General features: G+C 41.6%; 1 protein-coding gene across 3 annotated transcripts in view; it reads left to right on the top strand.

Annotated features, from left to right (window-relative positions):
• BRD3 (bromodomain containing 3) overlaps nt 1–17,948 on the top strand; it is a 128,156-nt gene that overhangs the window by 51,014 nt on the left and 59,194 nt on the right. For all 3 annotated transcript variants that reach the window (XM_053695623.1, XM_053695621.1, XM_053695622.1), the window contains exons 5-6: nt 667–817; nt 16,532–16,927. In XM_053695623.1, the coding sequence (XP_053551598.1) occupies nt 667–817; nt 16,532–16,927 (547 nt within the window). The remainder of the gene's footprint in view (nt 1–666; nt 818–16,531; nt 16,928–17,948) is intronic.

Here is a 17,948-nt window from a genome sequence, read left to right as displayed (position 1 = left end):
TCCTCATTAAAGGAACATGAAGCCCAAAAGTTTTCTTTCATGATTCTGAAAGAGAATATAATTTAAATAAAAAACTTTCCAATGTACTTATATTATTTAATTTGTTTCATTCTCATGTTATCCTTTGCTGAAAGGTTTATCTTTTGAAGCTCAGGAGCAGTAAATAATCTAGGTTCTAGCTGCTGATTGGTGGTTGCATATATATACCAATTGTCATTGGCTCACCCATTTGTTCAGTTAGAAACCAGTAGTGCATTGCTGCTTCTTTAACAAATGATACCAAGAGAATTAAACAAATTAAATAGAAGTAAATTAGAAAGTTGTTTAAAATTGTATTCTGTATCTGAATCATGACAGAAAATGTTTGGGTTTCATGTCCCTTTAAGCACATCAGTTAGTTTATATTAGAACACATATTCCTTAGCTCTACTCTTTTAGACACTTTCTTGTTGTACATGATGTCATCTATGTCTACCTCTGATTCCTTAAAGCCTTTTTGTTCAGACACAGGATGCTGCATCATTTTCTTCTTGTAACATCTGAACTGTACAACCCAAAAAGTAAAACTAATTCTTGCTCTTACCCTAATGTAGGAGAAACCGAATGAGTTTCTTTTTAAATAAATAAAGCCTGTGTTTATGGTGAACATTGTCACTTATTTTATAGTCCACTGATGACATTGTTTTAATGGCACAAGCTTTGGAGAAGATTTTTCTGCAGAAGGTAGCTCAAATGCCTCAAGAGGAAGTGGAGTTATTGCCCCCTCCCCCAAAGGGCAAAGGTCGAAAGCCATCCCCTGCAGTACAGAAGTCACCAGGTAACAAGCGTTTTTATCTATATCTTTAGATTTATTGCCAGGTGTTAGGCTAATCTGTTCACGTTACCAATGTGCTTTACTCATTGTGCATGAGATTAGTGCACGCACAGACATATAACAATCTTCTTTTATAACATGGTGAGAGTCCATGAGCCATTGCCTGTGCAGTTCAACTCCAGGCCATTAGGAGGAGGCAAAGATGTCCAGCGTTCCACCAGATTTTAATCCTTCTCAACATCCTTAGGGAGGTACTTTATTATTTTTCTCTAGATTTTAAAGATTTTATTTGCTCAACAATTTGAGATTTTAGTTGTTTATCTCCACAAAGTAAGCATACATACCTTTTCTGACACATTGTCTTTATTCTGTACATATGCTGATATTGTTTGGTCCAGCAGTAAGAGAGTTTACAACCTTTAAAAGTACAGATTTAGGATTGCTACAAATTGAAGATTGAAGATTTTATGCGCTGAACAATTACTGAAGTTGTGGCGACATTGTCTCCAAGTAAGTGCAAGATTATTGGGTATGTCATTGTTTCTCAACCGTGATCCTCAAATACCCCCAACAGGCCAGGTTTTTATTATAGCCGAACTAGAGCACAGGTGATGTAATCAGCTGATCAGTAACCATAGTTACTATCCTGCTCACACCCATCAGCTGATTATTTCAGCTGTGCTCTAGTTCAGCTATAATGAAAATCTGGCCTGTTGGGTTTACTTGAGGACTGCGGTTGAGAAACACTAGGGTATGTAACTCTACTTTTATGTTATCTGGTTTAACTTTTTTAAAGGATCGATCCAGTAAAGGATGTCCTTAAAGCGTTATGCTTCTATCAGATTTGTCTTCTGCGGAGCAGATTTTTTTTTCTGATGATCAGAATTTTTTCTGATCAAGTTTCTGAGTCCTAGTGTATTATGTTTAATATGCACATCTTGGTCAGTTGATGATAGAGGTTTTAAGCATTTTAGATTTCCAATAATCTTAACCAGCTGAAGAAAAAACAAATCTATCAATTTGTTTTGATTGATTATTGTTACTTCTCCTAAACCTCTTAAGGTATTCTATGTTCCTGAGGCCATTTTGTAATCTATTTCCTTTGGAATAGACCACGACAGAGCTTTACTCAATTTTTCTAAGTGTTAAAATATGTTTCTCCAACATTGGTGTGTCCGGTCCACGGCGTCATCCTTACTTGTGGGAATATCTCTTCCCCAACAAGAAATGGCAAAGCTGGCTATATAGTCCCTCCTAGGCTCCGCCCACCCCAGTCATTCTCTTTGCCATTGCACAGGCAACATCTCCACGGAGATGGTTAAGAGTATGTTGTGTTTAGTTGTAGTTTTTTTATTCTACTATCAAGAGTTTGTTATTTTAAAATAGTGCTGGTATGTACTATTTACTCTGAAACAGAAAAAGATGAAGATTTCTGTTTGTGACAGGAAGATGATTTTAGCAGACAGTAACTAAAATCGATTGCTGTTTCCACATAGGACTGTTGAGATGAAGTAACTTGAGTTGGGGGAAACAGTTAGCAGACTTTTCTGCTTAAGGTATGACTAGCCATATTTCTAACAAGACTGTGTAATGCTGGAAGGCTGTCATTTCCCCTCATGGGGACCGGTAAGCCATTTTCTTAGTCTCAAACAGAATAAAGGGCTTAATATGGGCTATAAAACTGGTAGACACTTTTATGGGCTAAATCGATTGCTTTATTTGGACATTTTATACATGTTTATGCTGATAATTCACACTTATAAACTTGGGGAACGTTTTTTAACGTCAGGCACTATGTTAGACACCTTTTCCAGTCAGGAAGGGCCTTCCCAGTTGTAGGCTGAGCCTCATTTTCGCGCCATTACTGCACAGTTGTTTTTTAGTGCAAGACATGCAAATGCATGTGTGAGGACCTGAAAGTGGTTGGAAAAGTTCCTAGAAGGCGTCATGGGCCATGAGGGAGGTTTTGTCAGATGGGGAAATTTCAGTTTCAGGAAAAATTTCTCAACAGGCTGAACCTGATGTTGTGACTTTTAAATTTAAATTAGAACATCTCCGTGCAATGCTTAAGGAGGTATCTACTCTGGATGATTGTGACAACTTGGTCATTCCAGAAAAATTATGCAAGATGGACAAGTTCCTAGAGGTTCCTGTGCACCCCGACGCTTTTCCTATACCCAAGCGGGTGGCGGACATAGTGAATAAGGAGTGGGAGAAGCCCGGCATACCTTTTTGTTCCCCCTCCTATATTTAAGAAATTATTTCCTATGGTCGACCCCAGAAAGGACTTATGGCAGACAGTCCCTAAGGTCGAGGGGGCATTTTCTACTCTAAACAAGCGCACTACTATTCCTATCGAAGATAGTTGTGCTTTCAAAGATCCTATGGATAAAAAATTGGAAGGTTTGCTTTAAAAAGATTTTTGTACAGCAAGGTTACCTTCTACAACCCATTTCGTGCATTGTTCCTGTCACTACAGCAGCGTGGTTCTGGTTCGAGGAACTAGAAAAGTCGCTCAGTAGAGAGACTCCATATGAGGAGGTTATGGACAGAGTTCACGCACTTAAGTTGGCTAACTCTTTTATTTTAGATGCCGCTTTGCAATTAGCTAGATTAGCGGCGAAAAATTCAGGGTTTGCAATTGTGGTGCGCAGAGCGCTTTGGCTAAAGTCTTGGTCAGCGGATGTATCATCCAAGACAAAATTGCTTAACATCCCCTTCAAGGGTAAAACTCTCTTTGGACCAGAATTGAAAGAGATTATCTCAGACATCACTGGGGGAAAGGGCCACGCCCTCCCACAAGATAGGCCTTTCAAAGCCAAGAATAAGTCTAATTTTCGTTCCTTTCGTAATTTCAGGAACGGACCGGCCTCTAATTCTGCATCCTCTAAGCAAGAGGGTAATGCCTCACAGTCCAAACCAGCCTGGAAACCGATGCAAGGCTGGAACAAGGGTAAGCAGACCAAGAAGCCTGCTACCGCTAACAAAACAGCATGAAGGAGTAGCCCCCGATCCGGGACCGGATCTAGTGGGGGGCAGACTCTCTCTCTTTGCTCAGGCTTGGGCAAGAGATGTTCAGGATCCCTGGACGCTAGAAATAGTTTCTCAGGGTTATCTTCTGGAATTCAAGGAACTACCCCCAAGGGGAAGGTTCCACATGTCTCACTTATCCTCAAACCAAATAAAGAGACAGGCGTTATTACATTGTGTAGAAGACCTGCTAAAGATGGGAGTGATACACCCAGTTCCAATGACGGAACAAGGAATGGGATTTTACTCAAATCTGTTCGTAGTTCCCAAAAAAGAGGGAACCTTCAGACCAATTCTGGATTTAAAGATCCTAAACAAATTTCTCAGGGTACCATCGTTCAAAATGGAAACCATTCGAACGATTCTACCCACTATCCAGGAAGGTCAATTTATGACTACCGTGGATCTAAAGGATGCGTACCTACATATTCCTATCCACAAAGAACATCATCAGTTCCTAAGGTTCGCCTTTCTGGACAAACATTACCAGTTTGTGGCCCTCCCATTCGGATTAGCCACTGCTCCAAGGATTTTCACAAAGGTACTCGGGTCCCTTCTAGCAGTTCTAAGACCGAGGGGCATTGCAGTAGTACCATACTTGGACGACATTCTAATACAAGCGTCGTCCCTTTCAAAAGCAAAGGCTCATACAGACATTGTTCTGGCCTTTCTCAGATCTCACGGATGGAAGGTGAACAAAGAAAAAAGTTCTCTGTCTCCGTCAACAAGAGTTCCCTTCCTGGGAACAATAATAGATTCCTTAGAATTGAGGATCTTTCTGACAGATGTCAGAAAGTCAAAACTTCTAAGCGCTTGTCAAGTTCTTCATTCTGTTCCACGTCCTTCCGTAGCTCAGTGCATGGAAGTAGTAGGGTTGATGGTTGCAGCAATGGACATAGTTCCTTTTGCGCGAATTCATCTAAGACCATTACAACTGTGCATGCTGAAACAGTGAAATGGGGACTATACAGACTTGTCTCCAGTGATTCAAGTAGATCAGAAGACCAGAGATTTACTCCGTTGGTGGATATCCCTGGACCACCTATCCCAGGGAATGAGCTTCCGCAGACCAGAGTGGGTCATTGTCACGACCGACGCCAGTCTAGTGGGCTGGGGTGCGGTCTGGGAATCCTTGAAAGCTCATGGACTATGGTCTCGGGAAGAGTCTCTTCTCCCGATAAACATTCTGGAACTAAGAGCGATATTCAATGCTCTCAGGGCTTGGCCTCAGCTTGCAAAGGCCAGATTCATAAGATTCCAATCAGACAACATGACGACTGTTGCGTATATCAATCATCAGGGGGGAGTTCCCTGGCGATGAAAGAAGTAACCAAAATAATACAATGGGCGGAGAATCACTCCTGCCATCTATCTGCGATCCACATCCCAGGTGTGGAAAACTGGGAAGCTGATTATCTGAGTCGTCAGACATTCCATCCGGGGGAGTGGGAACTCCACCCGGAGATTTTTGCCCAGTTGACTCAATTATGGGGCATTCCAGACATGGATCTGATGGCGTCTCGTCAGAACTTCAAGGTTCCTTGCTACGGGTCCAGATCCAGGGATCCCAAGGCGACTCTAGTGGATGCACTAGTAGCGCCTTGGACCTTCAACCTAGCTTATGTGTTCCCACCGTTTCCTCTCATTCCCAGGCTGGTAGCCAGGATCAAACAGGAGAGGGTCTCGGTGATCTTGATAGCTCCTGCGTGGCCACGCAGGACTTGGTATGCAGACCTGGTGAATATGTCATCGGTTCCACCATGGAAGCTACCTTTGAGACAGGACCTTCTTGTTCAGGGTCCATTCGAACATCCAAATCTGGTCTCCCTCCAGCTGACGGCTTGGAGATTGAACGCTTGATTCTATCAAAGCGTGGGTTTTCAGATTCGGTGATTGATACTCTGGTTCAGGCCAGAAAACCGGTAACTAGAAAGATTTACCATAAAATATGGAAAAGATATATCTGCTGGTGTGAATCCAAGGGATTCCCTTGGAATAAGGTAAAAATTCCTAAGATTCTTTCCTTTCTGCAAGAAGGTTTGGATAAAGGATTATCTGCGCGTTCTCTAAAGGGACAGATTTCTGCTTTATCTGTCTTACTACACAAACGACTGGCAGCTATGCCAGATGTTCAATCATTTGTTCAGGCTCTGGTTAGGATCAAGCCTGTTTACAGACCTTTGACTCCTCCCTGGAGTTTAAATTTAGTTCTTTCAGTTCTTCTAGGGGTTCCGTTTGAACCTCTACATTCCATAGATATTAAGTTGTTATCTTGGAAAGTTTTGTTTTTGGTTGCTATTTCTTCTGCTAGAAGAGTTTCAGAGTTATCTGCTCTGCAGTGTTCTCCGCCCTATCTGGTGTTCAACAATTTGGACGTAGTCCGTGCTCTAAAATTCTATTTAGAAGCTACAAAAGATTTCAGACAAACATCTTCTCTGTTTGTCGTCTATTCTGGTAAAAGGAGAGGTCAAAAAGCGACTTCTACCGCTCTTTCCTTTTGGCTTAAAAGCATCATCCGATTGGCTTACGAGACTGCCGGACGGCAGCCTCCTGAAAGAATCACAGCTCACTCCACTAGGGCTGTGGCTTCCATATGGGCCTTCAAGAACGAGGCTTCTGTTGATCAGATATTTAAGGCAGGGACTTGGTCTTCACTGCACACTTTTGCCAAATTTTACAAATTTGATACTTTTGCTTCTTCGGAGGCTATTTTTGGGAGAAAGGTTTTGCAAGCCGTGGTGCCTTCCGTTTAGGTAACCTGATTTGCTCCCTCCCTTCATCCGTGTCCTAAAGCTTTGGTATTGGTTCCCACAAGTAAGGATGACGCTGTGGACCGGACACACCAATTTTGGAGAAAACAGAATTTATGCTTACCTGATAAATTACTTTCTCCAACGGTGTGTCCGGTCCACGGCCCGCCCTGGTTTTTAAATCAGGTCTGATGAATTATTTTCTCTAACTACAGTCACCACGGTACCATATGGTTTCTCCTATATTTTTCCTCCTGTCAGTCGGTCGAATGACTGGGGTGGGCGGAGCCTAGGAGGGACTATATGGCCATCTTTGCTGGGACTCTTTGCCATTTCCTGTTGGGGAAGAGATATTCCCACAAGTAAGGATGACGCCGTGGACCGGACACACCGTTGGAGAAAGTAATTTATCAGGTAAGCATAAATTCTGTTTTTCTTTATCAGTCTCTTTGTAGAGCTTTGGGAATCTCTTCCAATGTGCATGTGGTGATTACCACTTTAGCCATATGCTTTACTATTTTATTTCTGAGCTTGTTGTGGCTTAGTGGTTAGCTTCTTTGCTTCACATGGTTGAGGTTGTGAGTTTGAGTCCTGCTTTGGGTGCAGGAACCTAATGCTGCATGGCTATCTGTCAACTTTTAAAGGCCTTGTTTTCACCAGCTTTGAATTTACTGGGATAATAACAGTCTATTCATTGTTCTGTCATATGTCTGATTTATTTTTAAGAGCAATTTTTTTGTTTACTACAGTTACTGGTGGATTTCAGAATTCTTTCAGACAGTCTTAAGGAAAATTTTGATTTTAATAGCAAATTACTTTCTTAGTCAATATAGGAACCTAAATCTTCCTCCCCTTTTTACAAAAAGTAGAGCTTTCACACCCTTCTAGAGGTCTTGTGTTTTGGAATAAGGTCAAACAATCTAAGAAGCCGCCTTCCTCTTTCAATTACCTTGAACCACCAATCCAGATTATTTCATATGGCCTTGTCGCAGTATGTCCAGAATTTCTAGATTATAGTCATATTTACCTATAGCTAATGGTCATGCAGGGATTTGTCATGGCGCTCAAAGAAATAGAGTTCAAATCTTGTAAAATTATTCATATGTATTTAATTTCCAACAATGACTTCAAAATGTAAGGTATAAATTTTGGCAAGTCCAGCAGGCGGCAGTCTGAGACCAAAAACAGAATCTTTATTAAAGGGACACTCGTCATAATTAAACTTTCATGATTCAGACTGAGCATGCGATTTTAAACAACTTTTCAATTTACTTCCTTTAACAAAATGTACACAGTCTTTTAATATTTACACTTTTTGAGTGACCAGCTCCTACTGAGCATGTGCAAGAATTCACAGAAAATACGTTTATGCATTTGTGATTGGCTGATGGCTGTCACATGATACAGGAGGAGTGGAAATAGACAGACATAACTGAACTTTGTCAGAAAAAAAAAAATCTGTTACTCATTTGAAAGTGCTATTGCTTTGTCTTTTTATCAAGCATTTGTTGTTAATGCAAATCTACTCTATCTACTGGTCCTTTAACATCTACATTCGTGCTCGCTTTAACTTGTACTCGTATTACAAGTTTAAAGTAAATGTGTACCACCGAGTACAATCTAAATTTGCGCATGTCAGGTTAGCGTGACTGAAGACCTTGCATAAAGGGTTAAGGCTAAATAAGTTTCACCAAACACAATATAAATACATTAAAATTAAGTGTTCTGCTCCAATATACACTATCTAATAAAAATATTCATATAAATTATTAATAAAAAAAAAAAGTTATAAGGGTTCAAAGGTATATGGTATTTGACAGTGTTTGAATGGAATGGGCTATAATTTGTATATACACACACACACAAGTATAAATAAATAATACATTTACAGAATATGCGTGTTTATATATCTGTGATTGGCTGATGGCTGCCACATGGTACAAGAAGAGTGGAAATATACATCACTTTGTCTTATCATGCATTTGTTGATTATGCAAATATACTGTATTTACTGGGTCTTAAAAAGAAGAGAAATCTTTCTTGTGTATCTGATAAACTTCCAACAAAGTTTATAAGCTTAGAAAATTAGGAATGCAGCTATATAGTAAAACTTCCTCTATTTTTTCCACTGTGATATGGGTAAATAAATCTGTGAAATGGGTAATTGAGAGGGACTTTGTAAATAAAGTATAACTTTTATGCCTTTTTTTTTATTTTATATTTGAGCAACTATTGTTTGAGGAAAACGTTTGTTTCTCCAACATAGGTGTGTCCGGTCCACGGCGTCATCCTTACTTGTGGGATATTCTCCTTCCCAACAGGAAATGGCAAAGAGCCCAGCAAAGCTGGTCACATGATCCCTCCTAGGCTCCGCCTACCCCAGTCATTCTCTTTGCCGTTGTACAGGCAACATCTCCACGGAGATGGCTTAGAGTTTTTTAGTGTTTAACTGTAGTTTTTATTATTCAATCAAGAGTTTGTTATTTTAAAATAGTGCTGGTATGTACTATTTACTCTGAAACAGAAAAGAGATGAAGATTTCTGTTTGTAAGAGGAAAATGATTTTAGCAACCGTTACTAAAATCCATGGCTGTTTCACACAGGACTGTTGAGAGGAATTAACTTCAGTTGGGGGAACAGTGAGCAGACTTTTGCTGCTTGAGGTATGACACATTCTAACAAGACGATGTAATGCTGGAAGCTGTCATTTTCCCTATGGGATCCGGTAAGCCATTTTTATTACAGACAGTAAATAAGGGCTTCACAAGGGCTTATTAAGACTGTAGACATTTTCTGGGCTAAATCGATTCATATATAAACATATTTAGCCTTGAGGAATCATTTAATCTGGGTATTTTTGTAAAATAATATCGGCAGGCACTGTTTTAGACACCTTATTCTCTAGGGGCTTTCCCTAATCATAGGCAGAGCCTCATTTTCGCGCCGGTATTGCGCACTTGTTTTTGAGAAGCATGACATGCTGTCGCATGTGTGAGGAGCTCTGATACATAGAAAAGACTTTCTGAAGGCGTCATTTGGTATCGTATTCCCCTTTGGGCTTGGTTGGGTCTCAGCAAAGCAGATACCAGGGACTGTAAAGGGGTTAAAGATAAAAACGGCTCCGGTTCCGTTATTTTAAGGGTTAAAGCTTCCAAATTTGGTGTGCAATACTTTTAAGGCTTTAAGACACTGTGGTGAACAATTCCTTCATACTTTTTCGCAATTGCAGTAATAAAGTGTGTTCAGTTTAAAATTTAAAGTGACAGTAACGGTTTTATTTTAAAACGTTTTTTGTACTTTGTTATCAAGTTTATGCCTGTTTAACATGTCTGAACTACCAGATAGACTGTGTTCTGAATGTGGGGAAGCCAAGGTTCCTTCTCATTTAAATAGATGTGATTTATGTGACACTGAAAATGATGCCCAAGATGATTCCTCAAGTGAGGGGAGTAAGCATGGTACTGCATCATTCCCTCCTTCGTCTACACCAGTCTTGCCCACTCAGGAGGCCCCTAGTACATCTAGCGCGCCAATACTCCTTACTATGCAACAATTAACGGCTGTAATGGATAATTCTATCAAAAACATTTTAGCCAAAATGCCCACTTATCAGCGTAAGCGCGACTGCTCTGTTTTAGATACTGAAGAGCATGAGGACGCTGATGATAATGGTTCTGATATGCCCCTACACCAGTCTGAGGGGGCCAGGGAGGTTTTGTCTGAGGGAGAAATTTCAGATTCAGGGAAAATTTCTCAACAAGCTGAACCCGATGTGATTACATTTAAATTTAAGTTGGAACATCTCCGCGCTCTGCTTAAGGAGGTGTTATCCACTCTGGATGATTGTGAGAATTTGATCATCCCAGAGAAACTATGTAAAATGGACAAGTTCCTAGAGGTCCCGGGGCCCCCAGAAGCTTTTCCTATACCCAAGCGGGTGGCGGACATTGTAAATAAAGAATGGGAAAGGCCCGGTATACCTTTCGTCCCTCCCCCCATATTTAAAAAATTGTTTCCTATGGTCGACCCCAGAAAGGACTTATGGCAGACAGTCCCCAAGGTCGAGGGGGCGGTTTCTACTTTAAACAAACGCACCACTATACCCATAGAAGATAGTTGTGCTTTCAAAGATCCTATGGATAAAAAATTAGAAGGTTTGCTTAAAAAGATGTTTGTTCAGCAAGGTTACCTTCTACAACCAATTTCATGCATTGTCCCTGTCACTACAGCCGCGTGTTTCTGGTTCGATGAGCTAGAAAAGGCGATCGATAGTGATTCTCCTCCTTATGAGGAGATTATGGACAGAATCCGTGCTCTCAAATTGGCTAATTCTTTCACCCTAGACGCCACTTTGCAATTGGCTAGGTTAGCGGCGAAAAATTCTGGGTTTGCTATTGTGGCGCGCAGAGCGCTTTGGTTGAAATCTTGGTCAGCGGATGCGTCTTCCAAGAACAAATTGCTTAACATTCCTTTCAAGGGGAAAACGCTGTTTGGCCCTGACTTGAAAGAGATTATCTCTGATATCACTGGGGGTAAGGGCCACGCCCTTCCTCAGGATAGGTCTTTCAAGGCCAAAAATAAACCTAATTTTCGTCCCTTTCGTAGAAACGGACCAGCCCCAAGTGCTACGTCCTCTAAGCAAGAGAGTAATACTTCTCAAGCCAAGCCAGCCTGGAGACCAATGCAAGGCTGGAACAAGGGAAAGCAGGCCAAGAAACCTGCCACTGCTACCAAGACAGCATGAAATGTTGGCCCCCGATCCGGGACCGGATCTGGTGGGGGGCAGACTCTCTCTCTTCGCTCAGGCTTGGGCAAGAGATGTTCTGGATCCTTGGGCACTAGAAATAGTCTCCCAAGGTTATCTTCTGGAATTCAAGGGGCTTCCCCCAAGGGGGAGGTTCCACAGGTCTCAATTGTCTTCAGACCACATAGAGACAGGCATTCTTACATTGTGTAGAAGACCTGTTAAAAATGGGAGTGATTCATCCTGTTCCATTAGGAGAACAAGGGATGGGGTTCTACTCCAATCTGTTCGTAGTTCCCAAAAAAGAGGGAACGTTCAGACCAATCTTAGATCTCAAGATCCTAAACAAGTTTCTCAAGGTTCCATCGTTCAAAATGGAAACTATTCGAACAATTCTTCCTTCCATCCAGGAAGGTCAATTCATGACCACGGTGGATTTAAAGGATGCGTATCTACATATTCCTATCCACAAGGAACATCATCGGTTCCTAAGGTTCGCTTTCCTGGACAAGCATTACCAGTTCGTGGCACTTCCTTTCGGATTAGCCACTGCTCCAAGGATTTTCACAAAGGTACTAGGGTCCCTTTTAGCGGTACTAAGACCAAGGGGCATTGCAGTAGTACCTTACTTGGACGACATTCTGATTCAAGCGTCGTCCCTTCCTCAAGCAAAGGCTCACACGGACATAGTCCTGGCCTTTCTCAGATCTCACGGATGGAAAGTGAACGTAGAAAAGAGTTCTCTATCTCCGTCAACAAGGGTTCCCTTCTTGGGAACAATAATAGACTCCTTAGAAATGAGGATTTTTCTGACAGAGGCCAGAAAAACAAAACTTCTAAACTCTTGTCAAACACTTCATTCCGTTCCTCTTCCTTCCATAGCGCAGTGCATGGAAGTAATAGGTTTGATGGTAGCGGCAATGGACATAGTTCCTTTTGCGCGCATTCATCTAAGACCATTACAACTGTGCATGCTCAGTCAGTGGAATGGGGACTATACAGACTTGTCTCCGACGATTCAAGTAAATCAGAGGACCAGAGACTCACTCCGTTGGTGGCTGTCCCTGGACAACCTGTCACAAGGGATGACCTTCCGCAGACCAGAGTGGGTCATTGTCACGACCGACGCCAGTCTGATGGGCTGGGGCGCGGTCTGGGGACCCCTGAAAACTCAGGGTCTTTGGTCTCGGGAAGAATCTCTTCTACCGATAAATATTCTGGAACTGAGAGCGATATTCAATGCTCTCAAGGCTTGGCCTCAGCTAGCAAAGGCCAAGTTCATACGGTTTCAATCAGACAACATGACGACTGTTGCGTACATCAACCATCAGGGGGGAACAAGGAGTTCCCTGGCGATGGAAGAAGTGACCAAAATCATTCATTGGGCGGAGACTCACTCCTGCCACCTGTCTGCAATCCACATTCCAGGGGTGGAAAATTGGGAAGCGGATTTTCTGAGTCGTCAGACATTACATCCGGGGGAGTGGGAACTCCATCCGGAAATCTTTGCCCAAATTACTCAATTGTGGGGCATTCCAGACATGGATCTGATGGCCTCTCGTCAGAACTTCAAGGTTCCTTGCTACGGGTCCAGATCCAGGGATCCCAAGGCGACTCTAGTAGATGCACTAGTAGCACCTTGGACCTTCAAACTAGCTTATGTATTCCCGCCGTTTCCTCTCATCCCCAGGCTGGTAGCCAGGATCAATCAGGAGAGGGCGTCGGTGATCTTGATAGCTCCTGCGTGGCCACGCAGGACTTGGTATGCAGATCTGGTGAATATGTCATCGGCTCCACCATGGAAGCTACCTTTGAGACGAGACCTTCTTGTTCAAGGTCCGTTCGAACATCCGAATCTGGTCTCACTCCAGCTGACTGCTTGGAGATTGAACGCTTGATCTTATCAAAACGAGGGTTCTCAGATTCTGTTATTGATACTCTTGTTCAGGCCAGAAAGCCTGTAACTAGAAAAATTTACCACAAAATATGGAAAAAATATATCTGTTGGTGTGAATCTAAAGGATTCCCTTGGAACAAGGTAAAGATTCCGAAGATTCTATCCTTTCTTCAAGAAGGATTGGAGAAAGGATTATCTGCAAGTTCCTTGAAGGGACAGATTTCTGCCTTGTCTGTGTTACTTCACAAAAAGCTGGCAGCTGTGCCAGATGTTCAAGCCTTTGTTCAGGCTCTGGTTAGAATCAAGCCTGTTTACAAACCTTTGACTCCTCCTTGGAGTCTCAACTTAGTTCTTTCAGTTCTTCAGGGGGTTCCGTTTGAACCCTTACATTCCGTTGATATTAAGTTATTATCTTGGAAAGTTTTGTTTTTGGTTGCAATTTCTTCTGCTAGAAGAGTTTCAGAATTATCTGCTCTGCAGTGTTCTCCTCCTTATCTGGTTTTCCATGCAGATAAGGTGGTTTTACGTACTAAACCTGGTTTTCTTCCGAAAGTTGTTTCTAACAAAAACATTAACCAGGAGATAGTCGTGCCTTCTTTGTGTCCGAATCCAGTTTCAAAGAAGGAACGTTTGTTGCACAATTTGGATGTTGTTCGCGCTCTAAAATTCTATTTGGATGCTACAAAGGATTTTAGACAAACATCTTCCTTGTTTGTTGTTTATTCTGGTAAAAGGAGAGGTCAAAAAGCAACTTCTACCTCTCTCTCTTTTTGGATTAAAAGCATCATCAGATTGGCTTATGAGACTGCCGGACGGCAGCCTCCTGAAAGAATCACAGCTCATTCCACTAGGGCTGTGGCTTCCACATGGGCCTTCAAGAACGAGGCTTCTGTTGATCAGATATGTAGGGCAGCGACTTGGTCTTCACTGCACACTTTTACCAAATTTTACAAGTTTGATACTTTTGCTTCTTCTGAGGCTATTTTTGGGAGAAAGGTTTTGCAAGCCGTGGTGCCTTCCATTTAGGTGACCTGATTTGCTCCCTCCCTTCATCCGTGTCCTAAAGCTTTGGTATTGGTTCCCACAAGTAAGGATGACGCCGTGGACCGGACACACCTATGTTGGAGAAAACAGAATTTATGTTTACCTGATAAATTACTTTCTCCAACAGTGTGTCCGGTCCACGGCCCGCCCTGGTTTTTTAATCAGGTCTGATAATTTATTTTCTTTAACTACAGTCACCACGGTATCATATGGTTTCTCCTATGCAAATATTCCTCCTTTACGTCGGTCGAATGACTGGGGTAGGCGGAGCCTAGGAGGGATCATGTGACCAGCTTTGCTGGGCTCTTTGCCATTTCCTGTTGGGAAGGAGAATATCCCACAAGTAAGGATGACGCCGTGGACCGGACACACCGTTGGAGAAAGTAATTTATCAGGTAAACATAAATTCTGTTTTGTTGCTGGGCTAGAGAGGTGTTGTGGCTTCATAACAGACACAGCATCATTTGTGAGAGGTGCAGTTGTGTATTCACAAGTTAATGTGCCCAGTAGACAAATAAGAGTTGACCGTATTTATGAATGCAGGAGTCCACTTCGCTACATGAAGGGAATTGTTGGAGTATAAGGAATGGAAAGTACCACTCTGCAGTAATGAGGGAGCAATGTCAGATCTATTTGTTAAGGGAGCCACAGGATGCGCCAGGAATACTGTAGTTACGTAAAGTAACGGCGGTGATGAGGGGACGTTAGCTGAAGGGATCCGCTACCCGATCTGTGAAAACCCATTCTCTTTAGGCTGCGTGTGGGGCCACTCATAGGCCTCGGTTGCGTAGCTGAACAAGTTTACTAGACGGCTCCTCAAACGTGCTCGGTGTATGGTGTCAGCCACAACGTCTTATGCACCGTGTAAATTGCACAGAGTTGCGTAAAAAGTATTCTAGAATGGTAAGATATAATCCTAAAGTCAGAGCTACCGAGAGAGACGTCCTGCCAGCTCCAACTTTGGCTCCGTCCCGTTTAACTTTGTTTTTACCAGCATTTCTTAGCATTTGCAGGGATTTTTCTTTTTTAACAAATAAGTTAAATTGAGGACTTTGTAGTTCACTTTCTCCTATTTCTATTTTTAAAGATAATTATAAACTTGTTCTCATACTACATAAGATTTAAAAAAAAAAAAAGTGTTCACGTATGAGTCATAGGACTTTAGGGTACTGGTTATAGCTTTCATTAAGTATGGCTTTATTGGTAGCAGGAACATTTCTTCTACATTAGTACAACTTTGTTGGCCTTTTAAGATGAGTTTAGTGTTATGTAGAGTGCACAGAAGCAATTTGGTCTTTTTTTTCCTAATTTTTCCTTTGGAATAACTTTTGAGAGAAAAAACGTAATTTCTTAGTGGCTGGTAAATGTGGTTGCCTTCATCTTTTCCCTCTTGTTTACTCGTGGACTTCACGGCTTGGGTATTAGATCCCACAGGTAGTGGCTTGTGGGCTCTCACCACCTTTTGGAAGAAGACATGTATGCTTCCTGACAAATTGGTTTCTTTCATGGTAGTGAGAGTCCATGTAACCCTCCCATATTTTTTTTCGAAATGGCAGCAGTGCTCATTTACCCCGCCTTGTCCTTTCCTAATTCTCTATTTTCTCCTTTTCGGGACTTTACGTTAGACCGAGATGCCAGAGGGGTGAGAGGGATTAAAAGCTTGTGCAATGTTGGGTATGTGTGCTTCCTCCTAGTGTCCAGGAGTGGAATCCCACAGATAATAGCTTGTGGACTCTCACCACCATGAAATAAATTAATTTATTAGGTAAGCATAAATTGTGTTTTTATTAATCTTATTGAAACTGCCTCTAATAGCCTGTAAAGTATATCTTATAAACTGGAGATATAATTTGCTTACCGATGTGTATAGGCTGTTATGGTGCATCCTTCAAGTTTTTATCATGTAATCTGTTATAGGGTAAACACTTTTTTTTATTGTAATAGAAAATTATTTTTAATAATGTGTAAGGGAAAACCCCCACTAAACTTAAATTATTTTTTTATTGATTTGTGTGTGTTATTTTAAAAATAAACAAAAAAAAAACTGCATTCAATTTTAAAATGCCTTCTTTGAGATGCAAGAATGAGTAAAGTTACGGTTGTGAATATGCTCCTTAAAGGGACACAAATTTGGAAGATTCACATAAAAACTTTTAGCAGTTTCTCTAGCCTGATAAAGCACCCTGGTAAGAACAGATTTGGAGGCAGAATGTAATTTTAGTCTGTTACTATCTAGTATTTGCCTTCTGCAGCTCCTGAACCAGAACCACCTGTTGAAAAACCACCACCTCCAACTCCTACTCCTCCCCCACCACCGCCGCCGCCACCACCACCACCTCCTCCTCCACCTCCTATTGCTGTTGCACCAAAGCCAGTTGTCAAGCCAGCAGTGAAGCAAGTTGTCAAGCCAGCGGTGAAGCCAGTTGTAAAGCCAGCGGTGAAGCCAGTTGTCAAGCCAGCGGTGAAGCCGGTTGTAAAGCCTGCGGTAAAGCCAGCGGTGAAGCCAGTTGTAAAGCCAGCGGTGAAGCCAGTTGTAAAGCCAGCGGTGAAGCCAGCTGTGAAGCCTGCAGCCAAACCAGCAGTAGTGGAACGCAGTTCTGGCCGCAGGGCTGAGACACTGGCGGAACGCCGTCGGGAACGTTACAAAGGTATGGACATTTAATCAGTGTTTTTTGTTTATGCCCAGCGTCTGCTTCTGTCTTAAAGTGTTTCGGGCCAGCAGTACAAAAACAATATGGTAAGACTTTAAATGTGACTAAGTGGGGGATCGTCAGATATAAAGTATAAGTCCTTGTGTTAAACAAAGATCAGATTTTCTTGCATAGTGAACACTTATACTGGGAAACGGCACCAAACAACCTAAGGCACGGAATCTGGAGTTTGCCAGCTCCAATATACCTTCGATGCAATAATAAAATCTTGAATAGGAAAATATATATATTTTTTAATATACATGTTTTTAAATTAGAGGCACCTATTATAGCTTAAAGGGACATTATACACTTGTTTTTTTCTTTGCGTAAGTGTTTTGTAAATGATCTATTTATATAGCCCATAAAGTGTTTTTTTGTTGTTTTTTTAAATGTATAGTTTTGCTTATTTTTTAATAACATTTCTCTGGTTTTCAGACTCCTAACCAAGTCCCAAAGTTTTAGGAGAATACTGAGGTATTCCTCCTCCAGCTTACTCTTGTTTGTGTAGTCTTTTTATATGCACAGAAAGGGGGGGGTCTGCTATTTCCCACTTGAAGTGGGTGCTCCAACTACAGTTTAACTTTTTTTCTGCCAGTACAATTTTTTTATAATCTTATCGACGATATGATATTTATCATTGATACTGTCCATTGTGATAATTTCACCATTGCTAATTTTTTGGATTATTTCAATGATAATATTGCGGAATTACGATTTACTGGAGAAATTGATCAAGTAAAGGTAAACTTTCTGGATCTCACTCTTGTAAGTGTAGCTGACACCTGCATAATTATTTCTAGTACTTATCAAAAACAGACAGCCGGTAACACTATATTGCATGCCCAATCAGCTCATCCTTTACACCTGCTAAAATCTATTCCCAAGAGTCAGTTCCTCAGATTGAGAAGAAACACAACCAGTGATAGTATATATTGTGATCAATCCGAGGAACTTAAGTCCAGACTCCTTCATAGAG

Source organism: Bombina bombina, chromosome 12 (genome assembly GCF_027579735.1).
Source record: "Bombina bombina isolate aBomBom1 chromosome 12, aBomBom1.pri, whole genome shotgun sequence".
Classification (NCBI taxonomy): domain Eukaryota; kingdom Metazoa; phylum Chordata; class Amphibia; order Anura; family Bombinatoridae; genus Bombina; species Bombina bombina.
This window is presented reverse-complemented; position numbering and strand designations above follow the sequence as displayed.